At 64.7% G+C, this 15,270-nt stretch overlaps 2 protein-coding genes across 2 annotated transcripts; both read right to left on the minus strand.

Moving 5' to 3' along the window:
- Positions 1 to 53: 53 nt before the first annotated feature.
- On the minus strand, positions 54 to 5,235 carry P2RY4 (pyrimidinergic receptor P2Y4). The gene is made up of 2 exons (XM_063170768.1): positions 5,103 to 5,235; positions 54 to 1,654 (listed from the first exon to the last, which is right to left on the minus strand). The coding sequence occupies exon 2, from the start codon at positions 1,636 to 1,638 to the stop codon at positions 514 to 516; it is 1,125 nt and encodes a 374-aa protein (XP_063026838.1). The 5' UTR covers positions 1,639 to 1,654; positions 5,103 to 5,235; the 3' UTR covers positions 54 to 513.
- Positions 5,236 to 6,051: 816 nt separating this feature from the next.
- On the minus strand, positions 6,052 to 14,521 carry LOC134425813 (phosphatidylinositol 3,4,5-trisphosphate 5-phosphatase 2-like). The gene is given in 26 exon segments (XM_063170794.1): positions 6,052 to 6,794; positions 6,873 to 6,954; positions 7,062 to 7,217; positions 7,394 to 7,481; positions 7,636 to 7,724; positions 7,808 to 7,924; positions 8,007 to 8,096; positions 8,196 to 8,277; positions 8,505 to 8,593; positions 8,835 to 8,934; positions 9,010 to 9,148; positions 9,307 to 9,403; positions 9,512 to 9,841; positions 9,844 to 10,068; positions 10,432 to 10,534; positions 10,728 to 10,834; positions 10,990 to 11,104; positions 11,193 to 11,300; positions 11,443 to 11,529; positions 11,639 to 11,726; positions 11,836 to 11,973; positions 12,050 to 12,167; positions 12,249 to 12,381; positions 12,902 to 12,965; positions 13,784 to 14,204; positions 14,358 to 14,521. Coding segments are annotated over 25 exon segments (3,426 nt in total). The 5' UTR covers positions 13,921 to 14,204; positions 14,358 to 14,521; the 3' UTR covers positions 6,052 to 6,250.
- Positions 14,522 to 15,270: the final 749 nt, after the last annotated feature.

The raw sequence follows: 15,270 nt of genomic DNA on the forward strand, positions 1-15,270 counted from the left end.
GATGATTGTCTTGTCCCTCTTCCTTCTGTTGCAGGGAGAAACAGGCCTGAGTGTAGAGAGGGGAAGGGGTTTTATTGGGGGTCATGGGCAGCAAACGCCCCAGGCCATGTCCCTCCCTTCTGCCACGGCCAGCAGTGTGACAGGGACATCTCTGAGAACCCGCCCAGCCTGGGCTCTGTCCCCAGGTTCAGTCTGGTCCCTGCATGTCACCTCTGAGTCACCTGCAAGAGCTGTGCCTGCCCAGGGAGGCACCAGTGTCAATTCTCTGTAGTGATTTGTCAGCCCCATGTGTCCCCGGGAGTTCAGGGATGGAACATCAGCCTGCTGCCCCAAAAGAGCCTCCTCAGTGTCCTTCCCATTCCCATGAGTGCTGGGCGGCTCTCCCGCCCTGTCCAGCACCAGCACCCTCCTCCCACAGGGCAAGACTGGGCAGGGACAGCTCAGAGCTGGGCACTTGTGAGTGCCCTGAGGGGCTGCAGCTCCTGCAGCCCAGAGCTGAGGCTGCAAACCCCCTCAGCACCCGCCCCCACTGCGTGCTGTCCCTGTCCCTCGGGTGACACCGGCCACGTGGCTGTCGTCCGTGAGGCTGTCTGCAAAGGGTGACACCAGGGCCAGGTCCAGCGTGGGCACGGGCCGGAGGCGCTGGGCAGCCCCGCGGCGCAGCCGGCCCCGGTACTTGTCCCCGACCATGAAGTACAGGATGGGGTCCAGGCAGCTGTTGATGCTGGCCAGCGGCCGCGTGATCTTGTAGCTGAAGTTGATGATGTTGAGGGTCCTGCAGTCAGCCTGGAAGTAGCGGGAGGTGTAGTAGAGGGTGCGGGTGATGTGGAAGGGCACGAAGCAGATGGCGAAGACGGCCAGCACCACGATGATCATCTTGATGGAGCGCCTCTTGTAGGAGGGCATGCGGAGGCCGGGGCTGGAGAAGCTGGGCTTGCAGAGCCGCTTGGCCATCAGGCAGTAGCACAGCACGATGACCAGGAAGGGCACCCCGAAGAGCAGGGCCATGATGGAGGAGCTGTAGTGCACGTAGTGGTCGAACTCCTCGGGCTTGGTGGTGTCGTGGCACAGGGTGGTGTTGCCCTTGGAGCTGGTGGTGACAAAGATGAGGTTGGGGATGAGGCAGATGATGACCATGAGCCAGGCGGCCACGCAGATGATGCGGGCGTGCTTGGTCTTCACCCACTTGAGGGAGCGGATGGGGTGGCAGATGCCCATGTAGCGGTGCACGCTGATGCAGGTGAGGAAGAGGATGCTGCTGTAGAGGTTGGCGTAGAAGAGGAAGCGCACGATCTTGCACAGCCCCGTCCCGAAGGGCCAATTGTTGCGGTCGGCATAATAATAGACCAGGGTGGGCAGGGACAGGACGTAGAGCGTGTCCGAGAGGGCCAGGTTGACCATGTAGGTGGTGGTGGCATTCCAGGGCCTCATCCTGGAGATGAACATCCACAGGGCCCAGGAGTTGAGGGGAAGCCCCACCACGAAGACGATGCTGTAGGAGACGGGCAGCAGGATGAACTTGAACTCCTCGTTGAAGACACACTTAGCCTCGGGTGCTGCTGTGGTGTTCCCCCCTGGCCAGGGAGCCGGCGTCGGTGTCCTCAGGGAAACCGGGAACATCCTCACCGGAGTGGCCATGGTGTGCCAGCCAGACCTAGGGAGCAGTTCACAAAGCACGCTAGTCACTGATCCCCACCATTGTCAGGCACAAAGCGTGGAAAGGAGCCAAAGCTGCCGGATTCTCTGCCCCTCAGGAGCTCCGGCCACTTTGATGGTTCTCTGGTTTTTCTCAACTCGCGCGGGGGGAGCGGGCTCGGCAAAGCTCCCCTCCGCAGCCCCTGCGCTGACACTCATTAATCAACCATTAATTACCCCTTTGAGTTGGTGCAGGGACTGCCGCGCTGCGCCGAGCCGGGAGCGGGCAGGGGACAGAGCCCCGCGCCGGGGACAGAGCCCCTCCGGGCACGGCCCCACGGCCCCGCCGAACAATGAGACCCCGATGAGCACCAGCAGCCCCCGGCCGGGGCCGGCGCAGCCTCTTGGAAGCTGCCTCAGCCGAATTGGCACCATCCTGACAATGCCGCTGCTCCCGGAGGGCTCCTCGGGAGAAGAAAGGCGGGAGGAGAAGAAAGGCTGGTCTGGGGGAATGTTGTGGCCCGGAGAAATCCTGGGGGTGCTGTTAAAGGAGCCTTTGGGAGAGAGTGTCCCTGCACAGCGAGGAGCTGCTGGCTGCTGGGTTTGTCCGTAGGGAAGGATGAGCTGAGCCCTGAGGGGAGGAGCTGCTGGAGCCAAGTCCCAGCTGAAGGCAGAGCAAGGCAGGCATGACCCTCCTGGCTGTGCTGGGATCTCCTGTGAACTCCTGGGAAGTCGGAAGGAGGATAAGCTGTCAAAGTTCAGAGCTCTCTTCTCGAGGGAAAAGGAAGGATCTGCCACCTCCGTGGTGTCCAGCAAGGGTTTGGTGAGGGCTGCCTGGGACTGCCCCTTTACACCCTCCACCATCCCTGGTGAAACGACTCCTCCAACAGAGGATGGGTGCTCGGATGAGTAACCTGGGAGCAGGAGTGCTGTGCTGCTGGCAGAGATCAGGGTGTAGCCAAAACCATGTTTGATTGACAAAATTCCTTTTGTCCAGAGCTCATCCAGGAGGTGACAGGCATCAGGACAGGGGAGAACTCAGGGCTCAGGGATGCACTCTAGCTGGAGCTGGTGCTGCAAGGTGGAAGTTCACATCCTCTGAGATTCCTTCATCCCTTGGCTCCCTCATCATCCCCTCCTGTTTCCCTTTGCCCTGAGGATGTGCGGGCTCCTCCCAGCAGGAATATCTTTGGGGTGTCTCTGTGGGATCATCCCTGCCACGCCCTGCCTGCAGAGATACCTGGGCTTGACAGAGATGCCCATAAATGACGCAGCAGGCAGATGGGACAGCAGGGCCCCTCCAGCCCTGCTCCCGGGGCTCTGTTTGAGTTGCGGGCTGAGCTCCGGGCCCGCATCCAACACCCAGCGGCTCCTGGCCCGCCACAGCTCCCGCCTTTATTGCAGGGATGAGTTCAGAGAGCAACAGGCAGGTCCTGATCAAACATTAACAGTGGGGAGAACTTGGTTTGCTTTCTCAGGAAAACAGGTGGTAGAAAAGCTGAGCTTGCCAGCAGGCGCCAGCGGTGGTCCTGGCCTGGCAGCCACATGTCCCCAAGCTGCTGAGGACTTGAGGGACCAGGAGATTTTGTTTCCTCTTCCAACCTCTGGGTGCAAGGGAACACAAAGCTTTGAGGCTGACCAGAGCAGAGCTGCTGATCAGTGTTCGTGACACAGGTCACCAACCAATTCAGATATGGAGAAGACAGTACATAAAAGTTAATAATCAAGTGTGAAAAATGCATGAGGAAAACTCCTGAGCAGCTGTGGACTGCTGGACTGCACAGAGGAGAGCACAGGCACCCAGATTCTGGCAGCTGACAGAGCCTGAAGCACAGTCAGCAGTGGGATTTAACCATTCCCAAGCACATTCCTTTGAGGATAACCACAGAAATATAGAAATGCAGAAGAAGATGACATTTGGCAAGTTATATCTTAACAAGTTTCTTGCTTCCTTATCTTAGTCACAACCAAAATCGGTGATTGAACTTAATGAATCAGATTGGTCTAGTCTGAGGACACATCACCACCAGCCCCATTCCTATTTCTTGCTGACATTCCTAGCAGAACTATCCTTGGCTGTGAGCTTTTGAGGTGAGATTGAGGTGCGAGCCAAGAGTTGGGACTGATTGTTGGAGCAGGAGATGGAAGGCACTGCAGGGGAAGGATGTGGAGCTGGGAGATGGAAGATGCTGCAGGAAGAGGACTTGGAGCAGGGAGATGGAAGGTGCTGCAGGAAGAGGTGATGCTCTTGTTCTGCCCATTTTGTGTACAAGGAATGCTGCAGAACCCCTTGTCCATGGCAGGCACATCCCCCAGGGATGGTGTCTTTGGAGTGGTTTTCCCCAGGAAGCAGCAAGGGGGGTCCTGGAAAAGGCAGCAATGGCCATGGGCCAGTGGGAAGGGGCAGGGCCAGCTGTGTGACACACATTGAGGGCACACGATGCCCTTGGCCTCAGGATTGGCAGCTTTTCCCTGAATCCTGGTCCTGCAGATGTTCCCAGCCAGAACTGTTCTTTGGCCCCGCTGGCAGCACCAGTCCTGGTGGGATCTGAGGGCTCCCCCAGCCCTGGGGATTCAGGGAGGTGTTGGAAAGACTCCAGAGAAATGGAGGAGTGGGACAACACCAGAGCAGAACCTGCCCTGGAGCCAAAGTCCTGCTGGTGGGACAGGATGGGAATGGTGGTGCTGGGGACCGTGGAGCAGCAGCAGGAGCTTGGAGAGGGGAGGTGAGAGTGGATTTTGGAGCAGCTGCCAAGGGATGGGTGAGCCTGGACCGGCTGCTACTGGAGCATGGGAAAAGCAGGGCTTTTCTCCTGGCCTAAGCCCTTGGAAATTGCAAAACAAGGAGAAATTATGCAAAACATCCTGCAGAAGGACCCTTGTCCCTAATCGCCACGTGGTTGCTGCAGCCAAAGCCCCGGCACAAGGGGATGTGACCCAATTCCAATCCTTCCCCTCGCCTGCAGGAGCAGCCAAGGCACGCTCTGCCGGGACACATCCCCAGGGACACCAGCAGGGACAGGGTCGGGCGTTTCCCTCGCTATCCACCCCATCTCCTGGCCCGAGGTGACCCTGGCAGGGTGGGGGTGAGGGTGAGGGTTCCCCTCCAGCCTTGCTGGGCTGGCCCTGTCCCCAGCCACGGTGTCGGGCTGAGCCACGGCAGCACCAGGGCAGCTCCAACCCATGATGAGACAGATTTGGGGGATGGAGAGGAGGATGGAGGAGAGGAAGGGGACACACTGGGATGGATGAAGGCTCTCAGTGACAGAGGAAAGAGGTGGCATGTTAGAGAGGAGGGGGTACAGAGGGATTTGGGGGGCTGGTGAGCAGTGGCTGACCCCCACCCTGCACCCACCCAGCCCTGCAGGTCCCATCTCTGTCCCTCAGCCCAGAGCCCAGCTGGGACCTCGTGACAAGGCAGGGCTGTCCCTCCCGGCTGTCACCGAACAGGGGCTGTCCCGGCTCACCTGCAGACCTGGGCGGCTCTCAGGAGTGGGGCCCCCACGGGGACAGCCTGTTCCCCACGCGGGACGGGACCATGCCGGGGACTGTGGGTGGCTCTGACAGTGCCGTGCCGTGCCGTGCCGAGTGTGCCCTCTCCGCTTCCCACGGCCGGGAGCAAAGTGCCCGGGAAGGCAGGGCTGGAGGCGGGCAGAGGCGGAGGCAGGAGCTGCCGCAGGGCTCAGCCCCAATGTGCTGCCATCCCTCTGTTGCCCTCGCAGGCTTTGGGCCACCTGCAGCCCCCGCACACGGGGCATGGTGGCCTCTCCCATGCTGTCACAGCCCTTTTCCCAGGAAAGGGAAAGGCTCCTCAGCCATGAGGGCACAGCCCCTCATCCATGGGCACCGTGTCCCCCCGCCCGTGGTGGCCACATCCCTCTGCCCGTGGTCACTCAACCACAAGGTCCATAGTCCCTCTCCCATGGGCTGTGTCCCTCTGCCCACGGCCACCATGGCCCCTCTCTCATGGAGACCGCAGTCCCCCAGCCACGAGGGTCGCAGCCCCATCACTGGGGCCCCTCACTCCCTCCCCCAGGACAGCCCCGCTGCCCCCGGGCTCCCGCAGTGCCCGCGGCGCTGTTCGCTGGCCCCCGGCCCTGCGGGGCGATCCTGGGGACAAAGGCGGCCACTGCCACCTTGAGGCCAGCCCGGGCATCGTGTCCCCAAACCGGGGCCCCCGCGCGTGTGGCACAGCCGGGACACGGCCGGATCCCTGTGTGTTTGAGGGGGTGCCCCTCTCCCTGTGCAGGGCAAAGCAGAGCGAGAGGGTCAAGGGCTGTGACACCCGTCAGCTTTGCCACGGGCAGGGGCAGCCTCGAGGGCTGGGATGTGCAGGGTTGCCATGGGATGTGCAGGGTTCCCATGGGATGCAGAGAGCTGTAGGGCAGTGCTGTGGTGTTTTCTCCACCTGGCTCGGCGTTTTTTCTGCTTGCCCTTCCGCAGAAGCAGGTGAGCAAACACACACCCAGTCCCTGACGCTTTATTCTGGAGAGTGAGAGCAAAGGGAAGCAGCGCAGCGGCCTGGGGAGCTGTGGAGGAGGGAAATTCCTCCGGGAGCATTGAGGGAGGAGGGAGCAGCTCCGAGGGCACCGGGGTGCACGGGGCACAGCTGTCGCTACATCATGGCCGGCTGCAGGTCGGCGGGAGGAGCGGGCTGAGCCTCCAGGTCCAAGGCACCGAGCGCTCCCCGCTTCCCCAGCGGCCTCGGCGCCTCCCGGTGGGGCCGCGGCGGCGGCTCCAGGCCGCGCTGGGTCTGGCGCGGTGGCAGCTCCTGCCTGTCCCCCCTGCCCTGCGGGGACACCTGGCTCAGGTGAGGGGCCGCATACAGCGAGCAGTCGCCCAGCCCCAGCGCGTCCCGTGTCAGGACGGCTGATTTGGGTCTCTTGTGGTGTCCCGCTCTGGGGGGGCTCAGGGGGTGCCCTGGGGACGGGCTCAGTGGGGCACAGCGGGGCCGGCCACACCACGGCTCCTCCTGCGAGGACGGCGGGACCCGCGCTCCGGCGGGGCTCCGGCAGCGCTGCCCCCCGGCCGGGCCCTCTCCCTGCTGCCTGGGGGCCTCTCCGGGGGCCGGGAGCCACGCGTTGGGCACCCCCTCGAAGATGAAGTAGGCAGGGTTGGTGTAGCCGGTGGCCGGCTCCGGGAGGCTGCGAGGGCGGCTCCTGCGAAGCGCACAGAGGGAAGGGGCTCAGCATCCCCCCGCTCCGGGGCTGCGGCACGGCCGAGCCCGCCCGGGGTACCTGAGGCGCTGCGGGGCTGCCTTGGGGCACGCCGCGGGCTCTGCCGCCGGCTCAGCATCCTCCTCCTCAAAGCTGATCCACTCTGCAAAGGCAGCGAGGTCAGGCCTCACCTCACGGCCGGGGCCAGAGGGAAGCGTGGCCCAGGACGTGCCCGAGCACCGGGAGGGGGCTGCGCGCGGCCGCCGTTACCGTAGAGCCGCTCGCGGGTGCCGCTCCGGCCCCGGGGCACCCGGACCCGCATCCAGCCGCGCACAGAACCCGTCTCCTCGCCGCGGTGGAACAGGAACGTCTCGAACTGCTGGGCCGTGCTGCCGATCGCTGACCGCAGGGCCAGGCAGCACTCTCCTGCGGGCACAGCGCCAGCCCCCGGGGCTCGGGGGACGCGGGAGACCCCCGTGAGCAGCAGCACCCCGAGCAGGGTGGGTGCCAGGGTCCCGCTACCTCCAGCAGGCTGTAACCGGAGGGCTGTGCTTGGCACCCCCTGCCACCATGGTGGCCCCAGTGTCACCATCCCCACGTACCGAAGGACTCGCAGCTGTCCACGCCCTTGATGCTGAGGAGCAGGTGCTGGTCCCCCAGGTACTCCAGGTCGGGCAGGATGGGGTTCAGCTGTGCACAGAGAGGGGAGGCTTAGGGGGCTGCCAAGGGGTGGGGGGGCACAGGGAGGCTCTGTCCTGGGGGTGGTGACATGCAGCTCGCATTGGGGTTCAGGGCAGAGAGCCAGAGGCAGGGATGGGGGTGAGGATGCTCCAGAGCCACACACCACAGGCAGATGCTTGGAGGACCAGCCCAGCTTGAGGAACCCGGGGATGTCACAGTTCTGGAAGGTGTTCTCCCCGCTCCGCTGCACCTCTGGGGGGGGACAGAGGGACACACAGCTCCAGCCAGGCCAGGTCACCCCCACAGCCATGCCCAGCACCCCAGCACCCCCTCACCCTCCAGGCAGTAGGAGTGGAACTCGATGTAGCACTTGCTGCGGCTCGTGGTTTTCAGGATCACCTCGATGCTCTCCCACTCGATGCAGGCCAGCGCCTCGGGGCCGGAGCCAGGAGCTGCAGGCAGGTCCTGGCAGGTCAGGGTGTGCCAGGGCTCACCCCAAACCCGGCCTGAGGGGTGACAGACCCCAGCCCTTACCCTCCTTGGGCACAAACTGCGACGTCACTCCCACCTCAAAGGTGGCAAAGACAGGCGAGTGGTCGCTGGTCACGATGTCATCAGTGCAGCCTGGATGGCAGGAGGGACAGCTTGGGGAGGGTCCCAGAGCCCTGGGGTCCTGGGCAGCACTGGCCACCCCTGGCTGCTGTCACACAGGGTCTCACTCACCATAGGAGTTACAGACCACGTGGGTCTCCGGGTGTGACTTCCACAGGATGCGGTCACACCACGAGGGGACATTGATCCTCATCTACAAACAGAGAAAGCAGCTGGTCCAGCAGCCCCCCAGTTCTGGTTCCCCCTGCCCAGAAGGGCATCCCAGCACCCCAAAAAGTGAGTTCCCTCCTGCCCAGACCCTGTTTTGGTAGGGAACAGGCTGATGGAGCTGTGGGGACAGCATCACGACACAGCCCCCTCAGCACCCTGCTGTCCCTGTCCCCAGAGCTGTCCTGCTTGCAGGGACGCCTCTGGACTCACCCCTGTGGGCTTGGACTTCTGCCACACGTAGGTGTCCCGGGTGCCCCGCTCATACCGGTACGTGGGAGGGAAGGAGATGTCACCCTCACCTGCAATCAGGACATGCAGGTGGCATGGGGTCCTGCCTGTCCCCATGGGGTGTCATTGTCCCCACAGCAGGCTCACACCCCTGGCACAGTGCACGCCAAGGTCCCCCGGGCTCTCAGCACTTTGTGCAGGGCTGTGCCCGGAGAGGAGACCTTGAGAGCTGGGGGTGACACAGGCAGGGCTGTGGGGACCCTGGTGGCACTGTCCCACCAAGAGGAGCAGCGCCCTTGTCCCCACACTCACTGAACCGCAGGAACACTTTGTTCTTCTCCCGCTCCAGGTTGAGCTGGTCAACAGCCAGGAGGGCTTGAAACTCCTTCTTGACGATGTGGCTGAGGATGTCCTGTGCCAGGGAAGGGACAGTGACCCCCGGGCTCCTCTCCCCGCGCTGTCCCCAGCCTGGCACCGCAGCTCCCACCTGCACGTCCATGTCCAGGCGGTAGTTGAGGTCCCCGAACCAGAAGAGGTGGGTGAAGCGCAGGGTGAGGTCGAAGCCCCCCAGACGTTTGTCCCCCAGGGCCAGGGAGTGCAGGATGTCACTGTAGTTCTGGTTACGCCTGCAGGGGGACAGCAGCACCGCGTGAGCCTCCCCGGGGACGCCTCTCATTCTATTCCTGCCAGATGGGGGCAGCCCCACAGCCCCTCGGGGCTCCTCCAGCCCCCTGAGACACCCACCTGCCCCGTGGTAGCCCCACCCTCCCCATCCCTGCATCACCTGTGGGTCTTCTCGCTGCCGGAGGCCAGGTGGCAGTTGACGAAGCCAAACGAGGTCCCATTGAAAAGGAAGGAGACGCCCACAGCTCCCTTGTTCCCTGCAGGGATGTGCCACCGCTGAGCTCTGGGGGAGCCCAGGGGTCCTGTGCTGGCTCTCGGGCTGTCCCCTCCCTCGGGGTCACCTCCCAGCCCCATCCTCTCCCTACCCAGCGTGTTGGCAATCCCGGTTTTCACGCTGGAGGTGTGGACGTGGCTGATGCGCCGCTGGTGCTCCGGCTTCACCAGCACCACGATCTTGATGCTCCACAGGCACTGCAGGGCCACCTGTGGGGGGCAGGGGGTCAGCCTGCCTGCCCCCCATCCTGCCCACGGCCAGGAGGATGGGGCTGGACACACAGGTAGGTCAGTGTGACCCTAACTCCTGGGGACAGCACTCATGGGGACTGTGGGGCACTGGGTGTTCCCTGGGCTGATTTGGGGTGGGGGGGGAGGACCTGGGGGTTGGGGTGGGAGCTGTGGGGTGATGGCTGCTGGTACCCCCCAGGGCTGGCTGTGCCTGCCATTACCACTCGGTAGTCGATGGCCATGAGGCTCTTGAGGGAGGCGCAGAGGAACTCGACCCACTCGCGGTCGCCCAGGGAGTTCTCCTGGGTGCCGATCACGTACAGGTCGTGGGGGATGCAGGCTGTGGTCTCGTCCTGTGTGCGCCCCAAGCCCCTCGAGGTCAGCCACGAGGCCAGGGAGCGGGGTGGGGGCGTGCTGCCTGCGGGCAGGGACACGTGTCACGCGGAGGGGACGTGCCAGCACCCCGAGCTCCTCTCCAGCGCAGCCCTGCCCGTCTCCAGGAGCTGCCTGCCATCCTGGATCAGCCGTGTGCATCCCAGGCTGCTGCTGGGATTTACAGCCCAAAACCCTCGTGATATCCCTGTTCCTCTGTCTCCCCAGCACCCTCCTAGTGAGCGGATGGCCACAGGACAGACAAAGCACGTGGCAGCCAGATTGGTTCTTCTCCAGCCTCCTCCTCCTGACCACCAGCTTGGACCTGAGACACCTCCCAAAACCCAGCCAGGCTCACAAAGAGCCACAAAACCTCCCAGGACAAGGCCACCTTCTCCTGGTCCCTTACCCATGTTCCACGTCCCGACATACACCGAGATGATCTCAGGCTCGTCCAGGTTGGAGTGCTGGATCCTCATCAGCTGCAGCAGCTGGCAAAAAGCCTCTCGCTTCTGCAGGATGGTGAGGGTGTCTTAGAGACATGGGGGGCACAGCACCCCAGGACGATGTGGGCATCACCCCCAGGTGTAGGAGCCAGCTTGCAGAGGTGTCACAGTCCTGAGACCACTGATTTGCTGCTTCCCCCATTCCCAAGGGCCCCAAATCCCCCAGGGACATGCCATGGGCACGGCTGGTGCTGCTCACCCGGGCGTTGGGGAAGATGAAATCCCTGCTCAGGCTCTTCTGGTTCTCACGGGCACACACCAGCCTCACCTTGCTCTGCACACTCTGGTACTTGATCAGCTGCAGGACTGAATGATGGGGGTCAGGGGGGCACGGTGGCCCCCACTGCCCACCACAGGGGATGTGACAGAGCGTGTGGCCCATCCCCGTGGCATCAGGCCTATGGCAGGGAACAGCCCCAAACCATGCCAGTTGCAGTCAGCAGGAGGGCAGCACTCCTTACTTTTATCCTGTGGGATCACCTCCTCCGGGGATCCACTGCCCCGCTTGGTGATCGTCACTGTCCCCGACTCCACGTCCACCACCAGGCCTGCACGCTGTGACTTGCCCACTTTCACCTGCACGTGGGGATGTGGCTCTGGAGCTGTCCCCACACCCGCCCTGCCCAGCAGTGACACTGGGGTCCCTCTGTGTCCCCAGGCTCACCTCGAAGTTCTGCACGGCCAGGGGCCTGGCAGCTGGCTGGGGGGCCATGGCCACGCTGGGCAGGGCCAGGTTGTGCCTTGTCACCGTCTCCTGCAGCGACTTCAGCACCTGCCAGAGGGACAGGCAGCATGATGGGGGCACTGGGACAGCTGGGAGCCCTGTGCTGCCACCACAGTTTGGGGTGGCAGAGGGGTTAATTTAGGGGAGGGGGAGCTGTGCCTCCTCCTGCACCATGACTGGGGTCAGGCACCTTCTTCTCCAGCGAAGACAGGAGGTGGTTGACAGTGGAGATCTTGTTGAGGAGCAGCTCCAGGTCTGGGTCGCTGCTCAGGAAGCCCTGAAGGGGAGGATGGATCATTTTGGAGCAGCACGGTAGCACTGGAGGGGTGGATTCCTCGCTGTGGGTCTGGGATGTGGATGTCCCTGGGGGCTGTGGGGACACTCACCTGCTCCCTGGCCGGGCTGCGAGGGGACACAGGGGGGTCGAACACCCTGGCCAGGGTCTCCAGACCCGCCAGCGTGAAGTCGATCTCGCTGCAGGGGAGGAGAGAAGGGGCGCTGTGGGCGTTTCCCGGGCCTTGACGCACCAAAAGGGGACAGGGACCGGGGGGTGGCCCCGCTCCAGCCCCCAGGCCGCGCTGACCTGTGCAGTGCCCGGCAGGCCGTGGCGAAGGCGGTGCTGAGGTGCCGCAGCTGCGGGTGCCCGTGGCACAGAGCCTCCAGGTCCTGCACGTGGTGGGTCAGGTACTCGGCCATGAAGCCCATGAAGTCGCTGGCCGGGCTGGGACAGGGGTGGAGATCAAGATCCCCACTGGGCACCACCATCCCATCTCCCGGGGCGGGCAGGGCTGCGTTACCTGCTGTGGAGCTGCTCCTGCAGCCTCTGGTGCAGCTGCTGCGGGATGTGGGCGCGGCTGGAGGGGGCAGCGCCGGGACACGGCCCCGTGTGCCCCCAGCCCCGGGCATCCTCCCCGTCTGCGGGCAGAGTCAGCAGCTCAGCGGGGCCCTCCCCTCCCGCCGCCAGCCCGGCACGGCCCCCGGCCCCTCCCGGCTCACCCGGGTCCTCCTCGGGCCGCGGCCGGGGCACGGCGTGCAGCAGCGGGGTCACCAGCCCGTTGTTGGGGTGCTGGTAGGCACCGATCAGCTCGGGGAGGGTGTGGAAACACTTGGCTTGGATGCCCTGGATGGTCTGGGGAGGCAGAGTGGGGGAAGCGCCATCACATCCCCTCCTCTGCCAAGGCAGCCCCAGCCTGCAGGGTTCGGTGGGTCTGTCCCTCAAGATGTGCCCGTGGTGAGTGGGAAGGGCCAGCTGGACACCGGGCCCAGCAGGCAGGGATGCTCCCCCGCGGGCACCCAGGATGCTCCTTTTAGGGGGCAGAAAGGGCAGCTGGAGAAAGCTGGGCACCAGGAGAAACCCCGAGGGGACATGGAAGCGAGGGCAGGACAGACCCTCCGTGGGGCTGGCTCTGTGTGGCCAGGCTGTGACAGGGCGTGTGGCAGCAAGGGACAGCGCCGGGATGCTGTGCAGAGGCAGCTCCTCCTGAGCTGGTGAGGCTGCAAAGCGCCCGCATCCTGCAGCTTGTGCAGAACACAAACCACAGGCTGATGCCATCTCGCCGGGGAGGGGGACGAGCACCGGGGGCCCTGCACAGCTGCATCCTGCCCACATCCAGCTCCCAGGCACCGCCCGGGCCGGGGGATGCACCCACCTGCACGGAGAGCAGCCCCTCCTCATCGGGGAGGATGCGGTAGGTGTAGACGTGCCTCTGGAACCTGGAGAGAGCAGGTGAGGGCCCCGTTCTGCTGCCCTCGGCAGCGCTGGGGCCCAGCCCTGAGACAAACACCCCGTCCCCTCTGCAGGGAGAGGGGCCGAGCCAGCACTTCTAGAAATAAATCATCACCCCCAGCTCGGAGTCTGCGGGAGGATGTGCAGTGTTCCCCTGCTCCCAAACAGCTCGGGACTGCTGTGACTCCCCCAGCACTCACTGGGCTACACACAGAGCCTTTGCCGTGCTGCCTGTGGGGCCAGTGCCCATCCCTGCCCATGCCACCATCTCTGGCTCATGCCCCGCACCCCCAGAGCCCAAATTTGCAGTTTGTCCCACACAAAGAGCCAGGGCAGTGAAGGAAAGGGGGCGCATCCTGCCAAACCTGCCTGCACAGACATGTGACAGCGGGCAGGAAGGGTGCAGGGCAGGAAGGGCGCAGGCAGCAGCGCTCTCAGGGGCTGCACACCTGGTTCCAGGTGTGGGGGTGGCAAGAGGCCCCATCTTGGGGGCTGTAGCCCCAAATCCCCAGCATGGGAGATGCTCACAGGCCAGCAGGCACCCCAGAACAGCTCAGTGTGCCCCGGATTTGGGGTTACCCATTCAGCAGCCATGGTGCTGGGCGCGGCTGTGGGCCCAACCCTCATCCTGCTCCCAACCCGGGGATCACCCAAAACCCCGGTGCCAGGGAGCTGCCACCCCACCCACATCCCTGCAGCTCTTCCATGAGGTTTTGGCGGTGCCTGGAGCGGGGAGAGGCACAGAGGGAGGCCGGCAGGGGACAGAGGCACAGAAGGCACAGGCAGAGGAGGGGCAGGGACTCACAGGAGGCACAGGGCATATGCGCCCTTCACCGACTCGCTGTCCCGCACCAGGAAGGAGCCGTCCCGCCCAGCCTTGGCCAGCAGCTCCTCGGCCACCACCTGGCTGATGTCGCGGTGGTACCAGCGCGCTGCCGCCATCCTGCCGAGCCGTGTCCCCGTCCCAGCGCCACATCCAGCTCAGCAGGGGCTGCTGGCACTCACGGGGGCTGCTGGGGCGGGTGAAGGAGGGGGCGGCGTGGGGACACCGTGTCCCCGGAACCCGAGCGTGGTGCCGGCCGCAGGTCCCGGCCGGTGACAGGGAGCCACCGAGGCGATGCTCATGGGGACAGGGTTCCCTGCGGCCGGGCAGCGTGGCAGGAGCAGCCGGGGGGCAGCTGGGGGAGGCTGGGGGTCCGGGTGATCCTCATCACGGGGGCTCCAGCCTGCAGGGAGCACGGGGGCAGATCAGCGAGGGCATCTCTGCTGGTGGCGGGTCACAGGAAAAGCGGCCCTGGGCCACCATCCTGCCGCTGAGCGCGGCGAGGACAGGCCGTGCTGGCGGCACTCAGGGCTCCGACCCCACCCGATGCACTCACCGTCCCTCTCACACGCCGTGCGGGGCTCCCGTGGCTCCTGCGGGGTGCTGCGGGCAGCGAGCTGAGCTTTTGGGGTCCAGCCGAGCGGGAGCGGGGCTGTGATGCTGCTGGGGTCCCTCGGCGGTCACACCGGCCCCGGGGTCCCGCAGTGCCCCCCGCGATGCCCTCGGTGCCCGTCCCACGGGCCGCTCCCCCCGCTCGGCACCGCGGCGGCCGCGCTCTTCCTCCTCCGGAGCGCCCCGGGCCCGGAGCGGCCTCCTCGCTCCTCCTCCAGCCCCGCCACCGGGGCCAGGCGGGGGCTCGGCACGGCGGGGACAGCGGGGACAGCCCCGGGCGCGCCCTGCCTCCCTCCAGCTGCTCCCTGCACATCCTCCCGGGATGAGGGATGGCAGAACGCTGGGATAAGGCACTGCCAGCGGTGCAGGATGGCACAAAGCCACGGAAATATGTTTGGGGTGGTGGGCAGGGATTGAGCTGCCCGCTCCTGGGGACCTGCTGCCCGCCTTGGGGCCGAGAGAGACGCCAGGCACCCATAGTGGCACTCGTGTCGCCACACCTGGGCGTGCCCTGCCTGCAGGGAGGAGGGAATTTGGGTGCAGGGGCTCTCGGGAAGGGGTCGGGAAGGAGGGAGACTTTTCCTGGCAGGACAGGGTTTGGACAGCACCGCAGGTCCTGGGTGCAGCCCCTGAGGTTTTACTCCTTGTGGCCGGGAGTGAGCAGGGCCCACAGGCGTGTGGTGGCTCGAGCTGCCGGGGTGATTAACAGCAATTAATTACAGATGAGCACCGTCTGCTGTCCAAGTGCCTGGCAGCTCCAGAGCTGCTCAGGAGATAGATGGAGAAGCAGACTCCTGCTGGAGGAGGATGAGGATGGAGCACTGTGCCAAGCCCCACTCCTGACTGCTCCTCACCCT

This window comes from Melospiza melodia, chromosome 16 (assembly GCF_035770615.1).
Source record: "Melospiza melodia melodia isolate bMelMel2 chromosome 16, bMelMel2.pri, whole genome shotgun sequence".
Taxonomy (NCBI): domain Eukaryota; kingdom Metazoa; phylum Chordata; class Aves; order Passeriformes; family Passerellidae; genus Melospiza; species Melospiza melodia.